This window comes from Carassius gibelio, chromosome A8 (assembly GCF_023724105.1).
Source record: "Carassius gibelio isolate Cgi1373 ecotype wild population from Czech Republic chromosome A8, carGib1.2-hapl.c, whole genome shotgun sequence".
Classification (NCBI taxonomy): Eukaryota; Metazoa; Chordata; class Actinopteri; order Cypriniformes; family Cyprinidae; genus Carassius; species Carassius gibelio.
In genome coordinates this window covers 19,799,841-19,821,273 of record NC_068378.1, presented here as the reverse complement: position 1 = coordinate 19,821,273, position 21,433 = coordinate 19,799,841, and the positions used below count along the sequence as shown (strand labels likewise).

Genomic DNA, 21,433 nt, shown 5'->3' with positions numbered 1-21,433 from the left:
TAAGGTTAAGGTTCTTGAGGCTAAGGAACAGAAACTGAGTTGTTTATCATTCATGAATATCTTGAATTTAATTGAAGTCTGAATTTAAGTAAATTAAAGGTAAAACAGGTAGAAGTCCAAGAACCAGCACATCTTTTGCTTTTACATTTGATTTGATCTCCCATCTTCTCATTTGACCTCTCCATCTGTTACTGGTTTAACAAATTCTTTCTTAAATAATGTGCAAGGGTTATGAAAAAAACATGCATTTGTAATGTATTATGTAAGTGTATTCCATAGTAGATGACATCAGATTCTGTACTTGCGTCTAGATTAGCATTGTCCAAATGAGAACCGGGTTTATTGTTACTAAAACTGACAAAAAAAATTACATTGTTATCATTTCTTTGTTATACAAACTGTGCAGCTTAACAGAGGTTATTGGAAGTATCTGTCAGGTCAAGCATGGTCAAAAGAGCAGTTCAAGATATGCTTTTCACTGAAGGACAAGCACACACCATTAATATGAAGTAAAGCTGCCATGACTTATATAATGACACACACTGAATAAGATATGATAAATATTATTGTTTATTTGAATAGTTGTTGAAAACTCTGTATATTTAGTGAAATCTGTGCTCAACAAATGACAGAATTATCAGTTTACAGTTCACATAGTTTTACCCTAGTAACATCATTTAGTCACAAGTTCAGAAAGAAATCTTAAAAGCACAGATGCCCTTCACAATCTCTGCTGATGGATATTTATACGGTCTTTGAATACAACACTGGTACTGTATGATAATTATGCATTTACATTGAAGTTAAAAAATATATATAAAATGTTTATTAAAAAATGTACATATATATTCCATTACAAAATGTATGCTAAAGATACTGTCACCTACTTATTTTACATCCCCTTGTGTTTAAAACATCGAGGTACAGAGACCAGCTGGTTTCATCTGTATCTGTCACAAGCAAACACAAGGACTCATAAAATTTGTTCAGGCTCTAGAATTTCAGAAAAGTGCAAATATATAAATGCAACCATGAATAGAACACTTATATGTATTTTTCTCTCTATTTAATTTTCTCCAGAACTTTTCGAACCTCTTCAGGGTTGTACCCCCAAGGTCCGATGCCACCCTGTTAGGAAGAATAAAAATGTGTTTGAAAATCCTTCCATACTGTTGACTTCCTGATGAATATATTTAGACTATTCAAGAAAATGTCAATCAAAACTCCAACAAAAGTAAAAGAACAGACCCAAGTGTCTATAAAACTCTTTGCCTCATGCTGTTCAACTCGTTCCAAACCTTTCACCTCTATAAACATGTGAAATTGCTTACTGCAAGAGGAAGAGTGTGTGTAAAAGCCTCTGGCCAAGGTTAAAATGCTCCAAAGCTTTCATTAGCAACTCTCTACTGCTCTCACTAGAGCTGTTATGAAACTTTGGAAGTATTTCCTGAACAGTGTTCACTGTGCAGTTTGTCTACATTGCAAAATGCTCACCTGATAGAAAACTTTCCCAGTCTGAATGACATAGAGGCGCTCAGGCAGGGCTCCGTATTTGCTGGCAGTGATGTTGGTCATCTCATCCACTACCACAGGGCAGAGGGGATCTTCTTTGACCAGGGTCCGAGCTGCAGCCAGTCTCTCCTCCAAAGTTTTGTGGACTCTGATGTCGACATTGTTTGCAAAGCCCCAAGCATCTAAAACAACCCATATTGAAAGCACAGATAACATCAACCCATATTGAAAGCACAGATGCCCTTAATTTCTAATTAACTGAAATATAATTGTCATTACCAGTCGCATGCGCCTCTGCAAGGTAAACCACGAGGAAATCTGCCACATCACTGAAGTCCTTGACAAGTTGTTTGAACTCATCAAGCTTGTAGAGAAATGGAGGTCATGTGCAGCTTCCGAAACTCAGAACCAGTGGACGGTTCCCTGTGAAGAAGACTGCATCAATAACCGAGTTGGATGTAAAGTATTATTAAGTAATAAAATATAATTTAAGTAAGAGATTACTCTTAATTTTCCTGTAATCTAATTACAGTTACTTTTAATGTAATATAAAGACAAAGATTTTAAATGCAACCTCGCTTTAAATACTTTGGTCAGTTCAAGAATAATGTATACAGTTTTATACTATGTATGTGAAGGAATTGAAAGAGCAGGTTCATGTCTATCAGTGAATTGTTTAACTGGTTAAAGTTGATATTGGATTTAAAAAGTAATTATTAATGCAATACTTGATCAGAAAAAAATTATATCTAATAGTATAAACAAACACAAAAATAAATATTATTGGAAAAGACTATTAGGACCCCTATTCACTCGAATTATTCCAATTATTATTAATAATATTATACCTTATTATTATATAACCTTGAGATTGGTACAACTGGTTTAATTGTTCCAGTAATAACAACAAAACGACTACTACTACTTATTTAAAGACCGAATACCTTTAAGAAAACGATGAATGCTCGACTTCTGTCCGTCCAGGGTGAATACAGCTGTGTCTGGAGCCGCGTGGCCCTCAAACGCTTCCAGGCCCAGCGAGCACCAATTCACGGAGAGCACGGTTTTAATGAACGCCAGAGAAAAGAAACTCGGACCCCAGTCTTCGTATTTGAATTTGGGATTTTGGGTCATCGTAAACTTCTCTCCCATTTTAAGATGGATTTTCTTCATCAGTCCCGGGGAAACGAATGACAATAGTTTCAAAAGAGTCATCTGCGCGAGCGCAAATAATATCATGGCAACAGCTGATAGATAAACAAAAAGTTTTCTCAGTGCATATCCCACTGCGGTCCCCATCGCGAGAAGAATTTATTAGTTCACACGTGGTGGTGCGAACTGTAACGTTAACTTACATGAACGATAACGAGATCAAACTTTGCCTGTGTTGTAGCAAAGCTAACAGCCCTCCAAACCTCGACAACATTACATGACGCCAAAAATCCAGGATCAAATCTAACTAGTGCAAAGGTTTTGCTCATTATTATTAATTAGGTCATGTTGGTGTTGCTTGGTAACCTTCCTGTAACTTAATATTCATGATTAATATTCATAAGCTTTCACCATAGAAGGATTTGTTGATTCGCCAGGCGACTAGCGAAAACAGCTGGCTCTACTGGAACGTCACGCAACTTAATTAATATTCATGAGCACACATTCACCATAGTAGAAATCAAACTGTGCTTGTATATTGGTGGATTGCTGTTGTATTCGGATCATAGTGGACCAAAAAAAATAAAAATAAAAATCCAACCAATAAATAACATATTGTTATTGATATATATTTTAGACTATGTCAAAACGTTCCATTAATGGTCTTTATAATTATTAGTTCGACTGACGTTTTAATGTTAGTTTCTTAAGATGTCCATAAGATGTCACTGTTGATATGTTTTACAACAAACCTCTTCTATTTTTTTTCCTTTCACTACTCGCTACTTTTATTTCAATTCCCGTTGCGAGTCTTATTCTCTGAACCGAAAGTAATAAAAAAAAAAATAAAAGCTATATTTTTTACGCCACTGCTACATCATCCCCCAGATAATTAGCCTATGAAATATTCATTACTGATCTGTGTCCTCTTAATGATCTTGTTTTTGTCTGTTGCACTATAGGTCATTATTTGTTGCTGCGTGATGAAGAATCTCATTTCTGATGTACCTTTTTTATCTTTGGAAGTTGTACAGGACTGTTTTAGTTGTATGAATGCAAATTATCATTCCCAGTTTGAAGTGGCTCGAGATCAGTTTCACTATTCACAAAACATGCATCCAGTTTGTTCCCGATTGATCCCGCCCCTTTCAGCAATGGATTGGCACTTTCAGCTGTCAATCAAAGCAGGGACGCGTGTTTTGGTTTTCAGAATTGATGCTATAGAAAACTCATAAAACTGCAGCTGAAACAGGAGAGAGGATGCGGTCGGTAAGAACACATATAACAGCCTGTTGGACGCAGAAGTTGAGAGTCATCAACATTCAATCAAAATCTCCTCTCTTTCTTGCTTTGGAGGGTTTAAATAGGTAGGCTTTGTTAAAAAATAAAACATCTACTACAAAATTTAAAAACAATTATTCAGTGTGCTTTGCTGTTTTATAATGTTTTTTTTTTTTTTTTTTGGTTATATGTTTACCATGCTGCTTCAGAGTCCTCTGAGAGCTGTAAGAGTTTGTTCCTTCAAATGAAGTTCAAGTTCATGCTGTGATCCTTCATCCCACAGGTTCAAGAAACGATAAGGACTATTATTGTATGGGGACTGACATGCACACTTGGAAGTCAGAGGTCCAGATGCAGAAATCTGCAGCGCTTATTGGGATGGTCAGTCATCAGACAGATTTCACCGAGCTCGCTCTCTCCATGTTCAGCAGTAAAACAGACATCTGCCCGAAACGCGTCCCTGCTGACGGCTGTGGCTCGAATCCCGCCTCGATACAGATGCGCTGCGGATCTGAAGATCTCAAACTCCACGCGCATCACACCTCCAAACTTCACTGTTTCACCATGTCACCTGGAGAGGGTATGTGCTGCTGACATTTGTCATTACAGGTGTATTTTATGACTTTCACATTTATTTATTTTTTTCGGGATTTTGAGGTCTTAATCTGGTTTATGGATTAAAATGATCTCTGCTAACGGTTTCTGTAACTTTTACTTGAACACAGATGCTAAATGTCAATCTGCACAACAGAGCCAAAAGCCATTAGTTTTTGGAAACCTTTAATGGTATATATATATATATATATATATATATATATATATATATATATATATATATATATATATATATATATATATATATATATATATATATATATAATATGAGAATTTATAATAAATAAATAAAAACATAAATATATCATTATACAAAAAATTTATTACACATAACATACAATTTGTATGGATGTAGGGCTATTAATTATTATCTTTTGCATAGCAGCCAGATACATTGAAAATCATACACAGAATTTTACGTTTGCCAAAGAAAATTTAGTAAGAGAGTTGATCTTGTTCTTTCAGGGAAAGTTTATACGCTCTTAACCTTGCCTGCCAGTTTCAAACTGACATCAATATATGGTGAAATATTATTCATATAATAATGGATTTAGTACAATAACGTCTAAGCCCAACAGCAAAACTCTGCACGTCCTGTCCCGAATTATTTTGACAGTTCGACACAGCTTCTCATTGTTATAAGTTATCATGTCTTTAGCAAAGTTAAGTTAGCCTAAATGTGTAGAGGATAATGAGACCTTTAAAAAAGCGAAAAAATAAAAAGTAAATTTTCTGATCAAAGTTGCATTCATTTTGCACGATTTGTCTTGACAAAATACTTGATTGCGTTAAGTAGGTTACATTAATTCATTATTACCTGCTTAATGGGATAGTTCACCCACAAACAAATGTTTTGTTATCATTCTCACCCTCATATTGTTCCAAACTTGACTTTTTGTTACGTCTGTGGAACACAAACATATGTTAGGGATTGAGCTTCACTCGCCGTTGCCTGTCATTGCATCTTTGTTTCGTAAAGGCTTCCTGAAAGTGAATGGTGACTGAGACTGTCATTCTTACTAACATCTTCCTCTGTGTTCTAATAATAAAAGACCGACAGTCATACAGCATGAGGCTGAGTAAAGGAGAATGCCATGATATTTCATTGGGAGATCATTGTAGGCAAAACATAAAGATTGATTCAGTAATCTCATCCATTTAGTCACAGAAGCATCCTAATGCAGTTTCCATTGCTATTTCCACTGTGGAAGGAACACACTCTATTGATTATGCTTTTCAATAGGCTGTACGTGCTTATGTGACACTCTTAATTGCAAGTTCTGTTAGTTGTAATTGAGCATGCATCCCTCAAAAACAGGGCTCTCTGGTATAGGACTAGGGTGGTCACCCTGTTTAGATGATGCTACAATGGCGTGGGATTGTGGGGGTTGGCAAAGCTAACCGCTTACTCCAGTTTATGATTATACACATTTGACTTGCATTAGTAATCATACCTTGTCACAAAAGAGAGTCAGAGGGTTGATTATGACATTTGCCTGACAAACTCAAACCAAATGTTTCTCGCATGTGTCTCAGCATTTATGAGATTGAGTCCACAACTCGCCCCCTGTCCAAAGTGAATAATTTCAATGTCTCTCAGATGCATTTGACAGAAAGGAACACTGATGTTTGGGATATGCTTATTTGAGCATCCTAATTTGCATACTTGAAAGGAGTGGAATGGGCTTTTGCTAAATGTTTTGGTGGGATGTCACAGGGTTAATTAGCTGTACAACCCCCCCCCCCCCCCCCCGGACCACATATACTAATCTAGACAAAGTGTTGTTGCCTTGTTATCATACAAGATAAAGTTTCACATTGTACTGTACAATTCAGAAAGATCAGGAGAACGTTATGGCCATGCAAACCAGTGAGTTGACAAAGGCATCACATGTGTACATGATGAACATCCTAAGAACTCAGCACTTGACCGATGGGACAAAATCTCTCTACCAGGCCTAATTAAACTGTTCTTTGGCTTTCTTTCTCCTAGAGATGCCAACCACTGATTTGCAGTGCATGGGTAAATAAGTCACATACTTTTTAACTGGATCAACAGATTTCAAATTTCTGAGCTGAATGATATTTAATCAAACATTCTGAAGTATTTTTAAAAAAAAACACAAGGTAATTCTTAGTATAGGCAGACAAACTCCCACGTCGAAGTGTTTATTCAGCTCATGAAAAAATGAGTAATTGACTCTTAAGGGAGTCATTGGTATAGTGTTTCAGGTTTCTATGGCAATGCATCTACCCCCACACACATATACAAACTCAGCACCATTTGGTCACTCTGTTAAATGTGGCATTTGTACTCATAAGTTGAATTCCTGTAGCTTGATTAAGTTTCCTGTGCTTGCCTGGCTGATATACAGTACAGTATGTCTCAGGATGTGTGGTGGGGTGCTGCCATTATTGACTGTTAAAAAGTATTACAACCCTCAGACTCATCAGATTCAGAAGTTCTCATTCAGGTGATTTATCGGTGGATGCTTTATATACAAAAACTAGCTTTATTGCTTCCTGTAAACTTGTGTTGTCCACAAGATTGCTTTGTTTTAGTTGCTGTGGCTGATTGCACAAAAAAAAGTTTACGTCGGTGGTTGCATCACTGGTAAACCGTTGTGGGCTGCATAATTATCTGCTCTCGCCTGAGCATTTCTTGTTCTTTTTTTACCTTGTTTTTGGGCTTTCTCTCTCATACTTACACACACTTGATCTCTATGCAGTTGTGCTCTCACTCCCACATATCCTCCTCAACTGCGGCCCACATCTTTTGGGGAACTCCTATGACATCAGAATAAGGCATGGATAAATTAACGTTGTGGGGAAACTGTAATGTTTGCAGCTTGTTCCATTGATTCACAAAGTCCTCATGATCAATTTGCAGTGCTATTTCATCCTGGTCGATGACATCACTGAGCAAACCTTTAACAAGTGAACGTTTTTCAGTGTCAGTCACCAAAGCCTTTGAGAGCCAGCTTGCTGTAATGGAAGCCATTGAATCATTTCTCACAAACAGGTCTCTAGAGGACCTTCTTGACTGTTGATTCAGCTTAATTTGGTTGGGAGTTTACAAGCTTATTTTTGAGAGAACGATGCAGTCAGTTATTTATAATCTGCGGGAAAAAGTCAGAAAAACATTTCTAATATAATCGAGTAGCGTTTGATGAAGGATACTCCTGTGGTTTTAGAAGATTACAGCATCTGATGTTCAATCATTATGGTTTGGCTTCATTCCACTGTCGTTTTTCAAATAATATATAAAATGTCAACATACTTAATCAATCCTGAGGTACAACATTCAGATGTTGGCGACCTTAATCGCTAGTTGGATTATAACTTCAATTTAGACTATTTATGGCACCTGTGATGTCATAGCCATGTCCAGTTTTGTTTTATTTATGCTCGCGGGATGTGTAATACTCAGCAAAAGAAACGGCCTGAATCATCCTTCATTTGAAGGTCACCTCGCCCTGCCAATACAACCCTCAAACCAATAATTCTGTAAAAAAAAAAAAAAAGATCTGGTTTGAATAAGTGTTGAAATATCGCTGGAATATAAGAGGAAATGTGCTCTGGACCTGGGCTTTAACGGAGGAAAAACAGAATTGGCTCCGATGTGTCATCATAAAATGTATTTTTAGCTTGGACCATGTCTTGAGAATCACTCATAAAAATGCGCCCACACTCTCCAGCCTTTTTTCCCTCTTGCTTTTTGATATAGGGGTCGAATTCCTGCTTCATGCGAAATGGATCTGATTGTTTTGCCTACTCGCTCTGTCTCCCTGACTCCGTACTGAGATGAAGGGGCTACTCGCTACAGTCCTGTGCCAGGGGGACATGCCACAGCTAACCGCACATCTACATGGGCCGAATTACTCATGCATTTTTAGACGGCAGCAACTGCGTCTCCAGACTTCTCAGCGCGTGTGACCGTGCACGCGGGTGGTTTTTTGATTTACATTTCAGCAGTGGCACTTGCTGTTCTTGGCCCAGTGCTCACTTGCTTCATCAAAGAAAAATCCTCTTTGTGGCGGTGTTGATCGCAAGGCCTAAAGCAGATGCGTGGGCCCTGGCTTCCCAAAGCGGGACATTGCAAGATGACTAGATGTCCGTGACCCTTTCTATCCACTGTTGATTTAGTGTTAAAGGTGACGGATGGCGATCGACACCACGCTGGTCTTTGTACCAATAGAGCTGTTTTTTTTTTTAACTCCTCCCAGTTCACTTGCCTGTTTAATAGAACATAAATATGGATCCCAAACCAGTGCCAAGTTCCCTGGTGGGTCTTTTATTAGAATAAGTATTATTCTTTTATATCGAGAAAGATTACAGCCGATTCTCGGTACAAACAAAATATGGTCCCACAAACCGCCTTTAATTTATACAGCGGACAAATTGAATGTAGACAGATTCATAAGGCCTTTTCTGCCAGTCCTTAGACTTTCTTATTTACAAGTCTGGGCACATCAGCTGTCTAATCGAGCGCTGGCTTCATCCATGTGGTCAAAAAAAAAAATGCACAAACATTTATTCCATCATTAGCGGAGAGCAGAAATCATTCCAGTAGGCACGGTTATATCCTCTCTGTTGTTCAGTGGTGTCATCGTGCCAGAAAGCTGCCATGGGGAAGTGCCCATTCGGTCTGCAATCTGATTGGCTGGAATTACCCTTGAGGATTATGAAATACATTATAAAGTCTAACAGTGCAGTTTATACACTTTATTGCTGGTTGTTAATAAAGCGCAGGGTTCTGGAAGAGTTCTTCTAGTGATCCAGCACTAACCGAGTGTAATAATACAGTACGCTCAGGGATTTCTGGAGGCTAATAACTTGACATGGACCCCTGAATACAGATTGTTTAGAATGAAAACACATCACTTTTACGAACATATCTGGATTATGTGTTGGAGCCATTCGTCTTTAGAATCATTGAAGGCCGTAAATTTTAGATATTTATACTGTTTGTGAATTGTGTGTAATGATGTTTGAGAAAGGAATGCTAGTATGATAAAAAAAAAACCTTTGTGTATTTATTGTTTTTCATTGCCTTTTTGTCTAGTAAAGTTCTTCTGCGTACAGCCACAGTAACTTGCAGGAATAACATTTCACCACCATCCCAGCTGAGCATGTGTCAAGTAAACTTGACCTTTTGTAGTTCAAAGGCCAAAAAAAAAGGAACTGGCAGACATTAATAAATATTCCAAGACGCACAGTATGCTGAGAGCACATACCACTAAAATACACTTTATGTCCTCATTTTCTTCAACAAAGCTAGTATTTTGTGAATGCCAGACATTATGGACATAATGGAGTGGAAGTAATAATTTTGTGCTGTTACTTATTGTATTTTTGTCACGCCTGGCGACAGTCCAATAGGATTCATCTGACCTTCAGGGCTGAAAATTGTTTTCCAAGCATTTTAGAACAGTCACGAATCCGTAAGCTTGGAGCATTCCTACTTCCTGTTTCCGTCGAGCTGCTGTTGGATTACTCCGATGGAGACATGCTCAGAGCAAGGTTAAAAGAACACCGAACATTATTAAACTTTTCTCTGTCAGACAAACTCTGTCGTCTCATCTCCACGCAGTGCTCTGGGGTGTTTACTCAGACTTAAAGCATAAATTGAAATCAGCAGTTTGGCAGGTTAATATTTGGAGAAAAAGATGTCGGCATATGATAAGAGGACACAATTTCCCACGACACAGGCTGTTTTTTTTCTGATCATCAGACAAGTGTGTGCGCTGTGGATCTATGCAAGTGAATTTGAGGTTACCTCATTGAGTATTTATTTTAATAATACTCATAAATTTAGAAAACTGTTATTTGGGAGACACCATTTAGAATTATTACAAACTTATTCATTACCGTTCACTTTAAAATAAATAAATTGATAAAATGCTGTAAATGAAAAACGTTTGGTTCTGTTAACCATCTGCATGGTTACATCGATGCTTAAATACTCTGGAGTTTATTTTGCATTATTTTCCATATTTACTTGTATGTTCCTACACTTGGATCAAAAACATACAGTGTACCCAGTTGTTCCACAGCTTAGAACAGCTGAAAGCCTTGCAGCTCATAAATAATAACACAACATAACTACAGTGACCACCAGGTCTGAATTTTTAAAGCCATACATGGGGAAGGTTACACAGTGTATTCAAGAATAATAACTCATACAGTATGTGCGTTTGTTTTTAATGGCTCAAAAACATACAGCGCAACCAGAATAGTCCGATTTTGTGAAAATAATAAGTCTATGCTGACAATGTATTGTTAAAGATACTATTAATAATAATAATAATAATAATAATAATAATCAATAATAATAAACTGTTATAATGTTTTTGTTTTGCTTAATGTATTTAATACATATATGTACGTGCAAATCTTCATTATTATGACTTGCATTTGATAAATACCTCTAAAAAGACATTAAAAAGTTGATAAACCTTTTAGGAGAACTTTTTTTAATTAATTAATTTATTATTAAAATCCCCTTCCCTTTTCTCAAATAGTACCCCCCCCCCCCAAAAAAAAAACAAAAAACAAAAAAAAACTGTAAGAGTTATAGATAATTAATAGCTCACGAGAAAGCAGAGTATGAGAGGAGAAAGACTAATGCGTCCCGGCCCTTTAATAGGATGAGAGGAATTTGAAGAATGAATGTTGACTTCAGCTTTTTACAATTTGCTCTGAGTTTGCTGACTTATCATCAACCACAAATATTTCCCCCCACTATTTCACCATTTAAGCCCTCACCACAGTCTCACAGATGAGTTTTCCAGGATTTGGCTTGTGCCAAACTTCCCACTAGAGTCACCCCTTTATGTGCATGTGTATGTGTGTGTGTGTGTGTGTGTGTGTGTGTGTGTGAGAGAGAACATACTCATCATGCTGCAGCAAATGTACCCGTAAATGTTAAGATACTTCTCTAGTGTTGACATAGCATTAATTCCACTGTCAAACGTTCCATTAATATGAGAAATAAGACATCCCATTATGGCAGACTGCTCTGGTTCTTCTTTCAACCAGGCATGTGCTTATAGAATGAATGAGAAACCCCTTCCGTGCATTTGGGTGCTAATCAACTTGACTATATCATCACGTTAGACACTTTAAGATATCTAAGGGACGCTACCATTGGCAGTCAAAGGCAGGAACATCACCAATACTGGAAAAATGGGAAGTACGGCGGGTGACCTCCAGGTCACATTTGTAAGTGACAGAGCGAGGAATGCGTTTTGAGCGTGTCTGTCCCACGTAACCTTCAGGTCTCATCCATGTGTGTTTCTTATTGAACTAACACATGTGTGGGAGGTTATACATTGCTGGAACTTATGGAAATGGATGTAATGTGTGTGTGTGTGTGTATGTGATTGTGCGCTCAATATCTCCGTGGAGAAAGTGGTAACTAAAACAATCTCAGCCTAATCAGAACCAGGTCACTCTGTTGTCCAGGCAGCGCTTGACATTTACGGCCTTCTCTTGGCTCCACGTTCGCACTTTACAACAGGGCCGGTCAACATAGCTACGCTTCTCCATATAACTGATTTGCTAGCTCTCCTAAATCTACACATAAAGTAACGCCCGACTTCACAAGGTTCCTATATAAAGAAAAAAGATGACACAGGCAACAGGAAACAGTTGTTATAGATCACTTGCAGTCTGCAACAAGAATATTCAGAGTGGATGGAGAGAGAGAAATTTTGGCTGGGGCCACATTATGTGTTTCCAGTCTTTCTTGTTTTTTATTTTTTTTGCTGTTTACTTGAATCTTGCGCTAAAAAGTCAAATGATGACTAACTCAGTAAAAGGCGCTTGTGTTGTGAATGACCTAACTGCTTTGCTTTTTAAAAACTGAAATGAAGTAAGGCCTTATGAAAGCCCTGACAGCCAGGTGCTGTGGACTTGGCCAGCAGTTTTACTTCTCAGGCCAGCTGGAAAATGAGTCCCAGAATTTATCTGCACCCTTTTCCCTTGACAAATTATTTTATTGTTCTCGCACAGTTGGTTTGCATTTATTCTTTTGGCTAACGATAGGTTAAGGCAGAGTGATCTGAGCGATGTGTTACACTGTGAACGCACCCCAACTGGGCTTGATGCCGCAATGACAAAGCATATTCACTCTGTACGCTGACAGAAAGAGCGATTTTGTGAGTTTAATGCTCAGGAACTTGCGGCAGAAAGATTCATCAAAAGGGTTTTTCAGATCTGCGACATAAAGAAATTGCATTACGTTGCAAAAATCTTGCCTCGGGATACCTGAAAACCTAACCTTCTAGCCCAAAGGTCACATCTTTTTTGGGGCTTAATTGGATTACAGGGCCGTTCATGTTGAAGGAATGTTCCTGCCTGTTGTAGATGGAGAGATATCCGCGTTATAACTGTCTGCTTGCTGCACTCTACCTGACCCGAGCACAGTAGATGAGAGCTAACCCACTAATCTTTTACAAATGCTGCTAGTCTCCAAGACCAGGCTTTTTCAAAGATGCCCGAGTCAAAACAGCCCCTGTTTCTCAATGAGCTTCCATTGAAAATATGTCTGAATCAAACAGTGACTAACACATACCTTCTGTCTACAGGGTTACATTGCGAATGAGAACGAGCCTTACCGGAGATGTTCGCGCTCATCTGGAGGCTCTGGTTTCTCTTTAGAATCGGCACACTTATTTTCAAGGATGTTACTGAATGGAGACAGTGGACTGCCTAGAGGATTGTATTGTCATAACAAGTCTGTGAGCCTTTACAGTGATTGACCTTTCAGCCAAGTTAATAGATGATGCCAGGAGAATTACCTGGAGAGAGTTATCCTTTAGCAATCATGGCTAATGAATTTTGGTAATTTGAATTCTTGTGATGTGACTTTTAACAAAACGTATTTATGGCTTGTATTATAGTTTTAAAATTAAGTTTTAGAAATTTGAATTGTAAAGTGGTATTAAACAGATTTAAACAGTTTTATGACATTTATTATTGGTTTGTATTTTTAAACTGGAGATATTTTTTTTTTTTTTTTTTTTTTTTTGTAGAGGTGAAATATTCAGATTATAAAATGATGGTGATGTGGTAACAATGAAACAAAACAATGAAATTTAACCTACATTTAAATTAAAAACTGTAAAATATACCAGTAAAAAATGTTAGAACTGAAATCTAAAATTCAGATTTACAGAATGTCATTTTAGTAGCTCTGTAAATTGCATTTTTATATGTAATATCTTCTGTTGCTATACTCAACTACTACTTTTAATTGTATGTCAATGAAGAAAGATGGTGTATTTAAAGGGGATGACATGGACATACTAACCAATTAGAGCTTGATTACTTTTGTCCATGTGGATCTTGACTTTAGTATTTAGACCAAATCACTTATTAAACTAGAAATCCCATCTCTGTAATGTTACAACATGTTTTTGCAAACATCTTATTAGTTAAGCATATGGAGAGAAATTACGTTAGTGCGAAATGCGGCTAACGAAGGCCTTTTTTTCCGGTTCTCCCACGCCCTCCTCCTCTGTTTCTTGAATGCCTTTGCGTTTGAAAACACTGAGATTTCTAAACATGTTTCTCATTCCAATTCACCAGATCGCTGCCAACCGCACATCTTGAAAAGGACTTTGAGTTGTATTTTCATATGTTCTCTTTGTTTACATGGGGTTAGCCACATCTTCAGATCACTTTGTGGTGTAATTGACTCCATAGAGTTTTGACGTGACTACAGTGACAGATAGAAGGATTGTCTTTGACAATTATTTGATGGCAGAGAAATGCAGGGCAGCCGGCAAAGAAAGACTTGTGTGCTTTCAATGTACATCTTCGACATTGTACATCCTTTTTCATCATTATCTCAGTGCTTGCCTTCTTTTATTCCTTAAAAGTTAGTTTTAAAAGTCAAATTATGTACACAACCTTGACTGAACATAAAGGCACTACATTACATATTTTTAGACCAAATCACTCCAAGGCAATATGTGGTCAGCTATAGGATGAACAACAATAACTACTGTAAAATATCTTGGTTTGTAGCCTGTCATCAAGACTTATTAGACTTGCCAATGACTGGCGATAGCGAGTTGAACGCTGGCTGCACGTCAAATTGCATTTGTACAGTTTGTAGATGCTAGCTTTCTACAAGCCTCAAGAGTTCTGAAAGCAGGAACCAAGTCCAATAATTGTCTAGCAAATCATTAGGATAAGTACACTTCTGCCAGCCAAAACTCACTCATTTTAGAACAAACAAAAAAAGACCATAGGCACCCACCATGGACCAATTTTTAACATGTTTGTATTAGCGATGATGTAAAATGGCAAGAATTCATATTTCGCCCCAAATTTCGGGCTGTTTTTTTTTTCTTGTAACGGAAACCAATATTTGCATTTCAACACTCTTCCAGAGTGAAATGACAAACAAACTCTTTATGGGTTTGGAAAAGTCCAGGGATAAAATGAATATGATTTATAGTTCATAAACGCATGGCTGATGCCAGGTTGTGTGAAAATGCTGGTGTTAAGTCATGCTTACAGCCCTGAGAGGAAACTTAGATCCCCAAAACACTAACTGACTGACTTTTTAAGCGCTGTTTATGATACATTAGCCAAACTCTGCAGCTCTGGATCAGGAATCGAACCGAGAACTTGTTAGTTGAGCCATAACTTCAGACGTTTTGTTGAAATTACATTGTTTACCACATGTAGTTAAGTAAAAGATGGCTATCATGCAAGCAGAAAAAACACCAGGGCCTGTGACCCACTGAATGCTTGCACCGTGAGAATAGTTTTGCTCTTGAACCAGGCTGTCGGTGGGCCTGTCTCCTCTGCTGGATATGACACGCTGTATGCATAAGTACCACCTTTTTTACCACGTTCCCCTGAAAACCCTATTGCTGCACTAGGATTACATTTTTTTTCCATTAAAATCACCCCATGGTGATCAGTTTTTTTTTTTTTTTTTTTATGCATGGCTCTCCTGCTTTGCCTTTTTTAGGTTTTTCAGTCCTCATTTCTCAAACCAGCAGTCGGCATGTTATTCCTGACCAGGGGCTCCTTTGCTGACGGATGCCCTTCCTTCTCTTTTCCTGCATTGTGAGGGTCCTGTTTGATGTATGATGATGTATATTGTCTGTTGATCTGTCCCTTCTCAGGTTACCATGGGCCTGATCGGGACAGGAGTTGTTGGGGAGCTATAAAAGAGGGTTCGTTTAGAGTGATCCTTTGTTTTGTTTTTTAGGATGATTCCCCCTAAAACAAAAATGAGTTGCATTGTTTTTCGTTCTGGTATATGTGTGGTTTGAAACTCTCTGCAGATTGAGGGTGATGGAAAAACATAGACATTCCTGTGTATTCTGAGAATATGAAATGTGTGTGTGTGTGTGTGTGTTAGGTCCCCTGTGTCAAAGTCAAAGTAGTATTTATTGTCTCCCTTAGGAGAGATTTGTTTTGGATTAGAGAACTACTGCAACATCACACAACAGATGCAAACATTTACAGCCGTCCTAATCCTATAATCCTACATCATAAAAACAATACCATTTAAATGATCAATTACTTAAAAAGCACACAAACACAAAACAACCCTCCTTTGCCTGTTATACCAATTATTGCAGTTTTTTTTTTTTACATTTTGCTATAATTGCTCATTAATACATTTTAACAGATAATGTAACAAATGAGTATTTGTATCGATTATGCCTGCATATAATTGAACCCTGTATCCCCTGCCAGAGTTCATCAGCACATACTCAGGGTACAACACATGTGAGTCCAGCGGCCTGCTGGATCGGACACTGCTCAGAAATGTCTTGGAAAGAACTGAGTGCCTGTATCCCCATTATTTATCCTGCCACTCTCACCAAGTTATTTATTTGAGCTTTTATTTTTAATGTTGAACTCCCAAACCAAACCATTCTTATTTATTAAGTTCTTTTACATATTAAACATTGAGCTGTTTAATTATACTATATGAATTTGTCTGCATAATTTAAACACCATATTCGTACATTTACAGTACTGTTTAAGTTTTTTGTAAACATTTTTTATAATCATTTATTTGATGAAAAATAAAGTAAAAACAGCATTTTTTGGATATATTTTTACAATTTAAATTAAGTGTTATTTTTTTATTATTATTTTATTTAAATATATATTTAATTTATTCCAGTCTTCAGTGTCACATGATACTTCAGCAATCACTCTAAAATGCTGTTCTGGTGCTCAATAAATATTTCTTATTATTATCAATGTTGTGCTGATTAATATATTTGTGGAAACCGTGAACTGTCAGGATTCTTTGATAAATAGAAAGTTCAAAAGAGCAGCATTTTTTTCATTACAATGTAAAAATCTAATTTGATATATTTACATTTTCTGAATTTAAGTATTAATAATAAAAAAAAGTCTTACATACCCCAATCTTTTTGTGTGTTTCAACTTTTAGTGTTACGGTTGTGTATATACTGTATATAATAACTTTGTGTGACATAAATGTAAGTTGTTATTCATTGATAATATGTGATCAGATTATTGAATCATTGAGTGGGAAGTCTTCAAAACTGATTCATGAACATATCATTCAGACCTGTTTTGTGAACCAAATCAACTGATTCATCGAAAAGACCCAGCTTTCTAGAATGATTCTTTCAGGAATCAGACATTGCTACTTCTCCAATAAATGCACCCATGCTACTGACTGTTTGGCTTCACAAGAGTCATCTAGACCCCTTTTAGAATGCCTTAATAGTGCTTCTTTCATACTTTTGAAGCTTGAAACTTCATTGTAATTGCATAGAGAAAAGCATCAAAATTTTTCTCCTTGTGTGAGCCATGAGAGAAATTCATGTGGATTTAGAATGCCATAAGGGTGAGAAAATGATGACGGAATTTTCATTTATTAGTTAAATATTCCTTTGACCAAAATGCACCTTAACTGGAAAATTATGGTTCTTTTAATCATGGTTATTGATTTTGAGCTCTCTCTGATGCAATATTCATATTAGAAAGAATCAAAAGTCAGCATGGACTCAATTTTGACAGTTATATTTATTTGCGAAGTCGCCCTGGGTTGAATTACTCTATTGTGTTCTTCAAAGCCCAAAACAGTCTTAGCCATGGCCATGATGCTTAACTGAGACCGAAAGCTTTAATAGTGACTAAGTTAGTTTACCATTGCTAGGCACAGCCAGCTCTGTCATCTGCTGTGAATTTGCAGATAATATTTGTTTGGGGATATCAGTGGGATTATGTTCTTGTTTCGGCTTGGACTGGTCATCTCATCTTGAAACGGGAAACATGAAACATTGTGAATAATCAAATAAAAATAAATGCTTTTACTTTTCAGCCTCCATTGTCAAAGCAAATCATGGTTCCTAAAAACAAAACTCCTCAAAAAAAAAGAAAACTGGTGGAAGTGGTCAAGTGATTTCTTAATCAATAAGACTACTAGGTGAGTGAGTCTGGTAGTAAGATTTGATCCTGATCCCTGCCAGAGACTTCAAAGCCAGACCAATTACACCGACCGCTTTGAACGTCTTATTCTGAAAGAAAGCTTCCATTATTTCTTCCTCCACTAAAACAACCATAACAAAAAAAAAATAGGAAATGAAATGCGATTCGCTGTTGTGCTCCTCACGTAACCATCTGGTTTTACAATCTATAAAGAAAGAATCCCTTCGAGTATTTCGGGCAGGGCTACGCTGCGTAGGAAACAATATAATCATTGTCAAACAGTATTTGATTTATATACAAGCACTTCTGTCATTAAACTGCAACTGTCAAGAGGTTCCCCAAACAATTCTTACCACTCGTAATCATTCTTGTAAACCATGCTAAAAAATTTCGGAAGAACATTATTTATTAGAAATAGAATTATTTAGTAAAATTATGAGTTTCTTTTGAATGTAACGATGCATGAATATAGTCTTTTTTTAGCTTCAGACAAGTGTACTAGCATTTGGAAAGAGGACGTGCAATGTTTGCTTGTGAGGTTCCTCTTATGTTTTGCGGTTGAATTTGGCCACTGTCATTCGAGTGGAACTTCCTGCCATCTGCATTCAATCGAATTCTCTCACAGTTTCAGGCTTGCTTGTAAATATTGGAAGCAGCCTAAAGTGAACGCCATATTCGGTAATGTGGGCCAATACAGTTGTGTTCAGAGCGTGTCTTTTTGGCCCCAGACAGTGACGGGACAGCCATTTACATTGTATTGTTTGATTTGTTATTGGTTGATTTTGACAATTTGCCTTTTATTTCTGGTCAGCTAAAATGAATCAAGCTAATAGGATGGCTGGGAGTGTACAGTAAAACTCACTTTCTCATGTATTCATTGGAAATGCTGTGCTGACCATTAGCTGTCAGACTTTAGGAATGCTCCAAATGAAAATATTAGCCTTGACTCATACAGTCCAGAAATTTGAGCTTAGAATGTTGGATACTGTACAAGACTGCATTTCACTTTTAATTACAAGGCCCACTTTTCATAATAAGGATTATGCGAGAACTTTTATTAGGTCACAACCTTGACAGCCTGATTTAGTGGGAAAAGATATTTTGCAAATGGAATTAATTTCACATAATCTTTGCAAGGAATACAAGAGTATTTAAATATGACTTCACAGTGGAAAAAGAGAAACCAAAGCATTTTGGTTGAGAATAAAAGCCTTGTTTCTGTTCGAACATGCCTGTTTGTCTTGTCTCAAAGCTTAGAATAACTAAATATTCGCATGCACACTTATTTCAACATAAGTTGCACACATGCACACACACACAAAACAGAAATGACGTAATGCGACCTGTGGAGTTTCACTGCAGCAGTATTGCAGGACCTCCGAGGTCCCAAAGTTCTTGTGTTTTTACAGAGCCCCAAAGAGCCGTCAAAATCCCATAAAAGCCAGAACAGCAGCCGGTGATGAGGAACCTGGAGACTTAATGTTAAAGCTGTTCGTTTTTACAGCACAAGACACAGGAATGTACTACAGCCCCGTGCTACTGACATACTTTGTAATCAGTCCCAGTATTTCACACTGATGTAAAATCCTTTCCGGTAACCTCATCCTGTATGTAGACAGTAAAACAAGAACTTTATTTGTGAACCCGTTTCTTACTGATGTTTTTGGTAAAACAAGTTTGTTCTTGTTCTGTTTTTACACACAGTGCATTATTTTTAAGGGGACATGACATGATTTAATTCTTTTAAGGCAATAGAATTTAATAGAACAATAGAAGAACATTTTAGTTGACCGATTGCTCTTTGAATTATGGAAGCCTATTCCTTCTACAGAAAATGTAATAAAAAAGTTTTAAACTTTTATCTCACAATTCTGAGAAATAAATACATAATTAGAAGATATAAACTGAGATTTCTGACTTTTTTCTTGTGAATATGAGTTTATGTCTTGAAATTTTACTTTTTTCTCAGAAGTCTGAATCTACATAATTATGAGCTTTTGAATTCTGAGTTTACATCTTGCAATTAATTGTTTTTAAATGCCACAGAATAAAAAATGAAAAGGTAACCTGCACTTTTTATCTTACAATTCTGGCTTTTTTTTCACAACTCCAAGTTTATATCTCAGAATTTTGAGTTTTTCTCTCAGAAAGTCAAGTTTATATCTCTCAATTCTGACTTTATATCTCTCAATTCTGACTTTATATCTCACAAGTCTGAGTTGCAAGAAAAAAGTCAGAATTAGGAGATAAAAAGTAAAAATGTAAAAATAAAATACATTTTCTTTATCTCTGAAACAAGCTTCCATTATTGAAGCTAATGTCTCAACATACTCTAAACCTCTTCCACGGATCTTTAGCTCTGAAAACAAGCCCACATTTCAAAGCTAACCACTAGTTAATTTACTGTTGATGATCATAACGACAGCATTGAAGATGACTGTTGATTTTCAGATTCATTAAACATTGATTTCGAAAAAGGTGACCTGAATGTTTGTGCCTTTGGAAAGTTTTAAAAGTCAGTTAGGTGGCAGGAGCTGCATTGTATTTTATTTGATCTGATGAGAGTGTATCCAGTACAAACTCAAAAGCTGGAGACATGAACCCCATCCCTGGCACAATGGGTATGGCCAAAGAGCTGCCAGGTTCTCCAGCACCACCCTGAACCAGCCTCACCCGCGGCTTACTGGAAACCGAAGCGATGGTGGTCCAGATCCACCCACGTCAGTCCACAGAGGACAGACTCAGAGGCTCCTCCAGTGACAGCCAGTCACCAGCAGGTGGTGACATGCCCAAGTGGAACCCAGTAATTACAGTAAAGGTACGGAAGAAGATCAACAACCGATCATGATGTCTGGAAACATGTCAAATATTTTGTCACTGGTCTGATCACAGTCAGGACAGATTGTCATTAGCATTATTTATTTTATTTTTTTGCCTAGGTGTGTTTGTGCATGGTTGATACAGTTTAGAAATGGCCATGTAATGCTTTAATCACTGTGAGCCTTGATTGATCAGGTTTTCTTGTCCAAGTGTGTGGTTTAGTCGCTGAACCGTAGGAGTATTGCAGGCAGTGTTTTGTGTTTGTTTGTGTTCAGTTGTCTGCACTCAGTTCGGACTGTTTTAGAAGCCGAAGTTATTACGAAATCAGCAGCCAGCTGCATCTGTCCTTCTCATGAGCAAACGCTCTACTTCTTTTGTTTGATGAACTCTGTGTAGATATAATGTTAGAGCAGATCTTTGAGCTTATTATTTATAACTTAATTTTGTCTGTGCACTGAAATCAAAACCCTTCACGTGATTGCAAAAGAGAAAATCTTTGCTGTGCTGTAAAGTTCCTTAAAGGATTAGCTCACCCACAAATGAAAATACTGTTATCTTTTACTCAACATCCATGTTGTTGCAAAACCGTAAGTGTTTTATAGTT

General features: G+C 37.1%; 2 protein-coding genes across 4 annotated transcripts in view; one reads left to right on the top strand and one right to left on the bottom strand.

The window, feature by feature from the left end:
- Positions 1-552: 552 nt before the first annotated feature.
- Positions 553-2,974, bottom strand: LOC128018805 (type I iodothyronine deiodinase-like). The gene is made up of 4 exons (XM_052604573.1): positions 2,457-2,974; positions 1,792-1,935; positions 1,495-1,694; positions 553-1,128 (listed from the first exon to the last, which is right to left on the bottom strand). Exons 1-4 carry the CDS (start codon positions 2,809-2,811, stop codon positions 1,063-1,065), a joined length of 765 nt encoding a protein of 254 aa, XP_052460533.1. The 5' UTR covers positions 2,812-2,974; the 3' UTR covers positions 553-1,062.
- Positions 2,975-3,893: 919 nt separating this feature from the next.
- LOC128018804 (zinc finger protein GLIS1-like) overlaps positions 3,894-21,433 on the top strand; it is a 72,770-nt gene continuing 55,230 nt past the window's right edge. For all 3 annotated transcript variants that reach the window (XM_052604572.1, XM_052604571.1, XM_052604570.1), the window contains exons 1-2: positions 3,894-4,031; positions 4,229-4,525. In XM_052604572.1, coding sequence (XP_052460532.1) covers positions 4,258-4,525 — 268 coding nt within the window. In that variant the 5' untranslated portion in view covers positions 3,894-4,031; positions 4,229-4,257. The remainder of the gene's footprint in view (positions 4,032-4,228; positions 4,526-21,433) is intronic.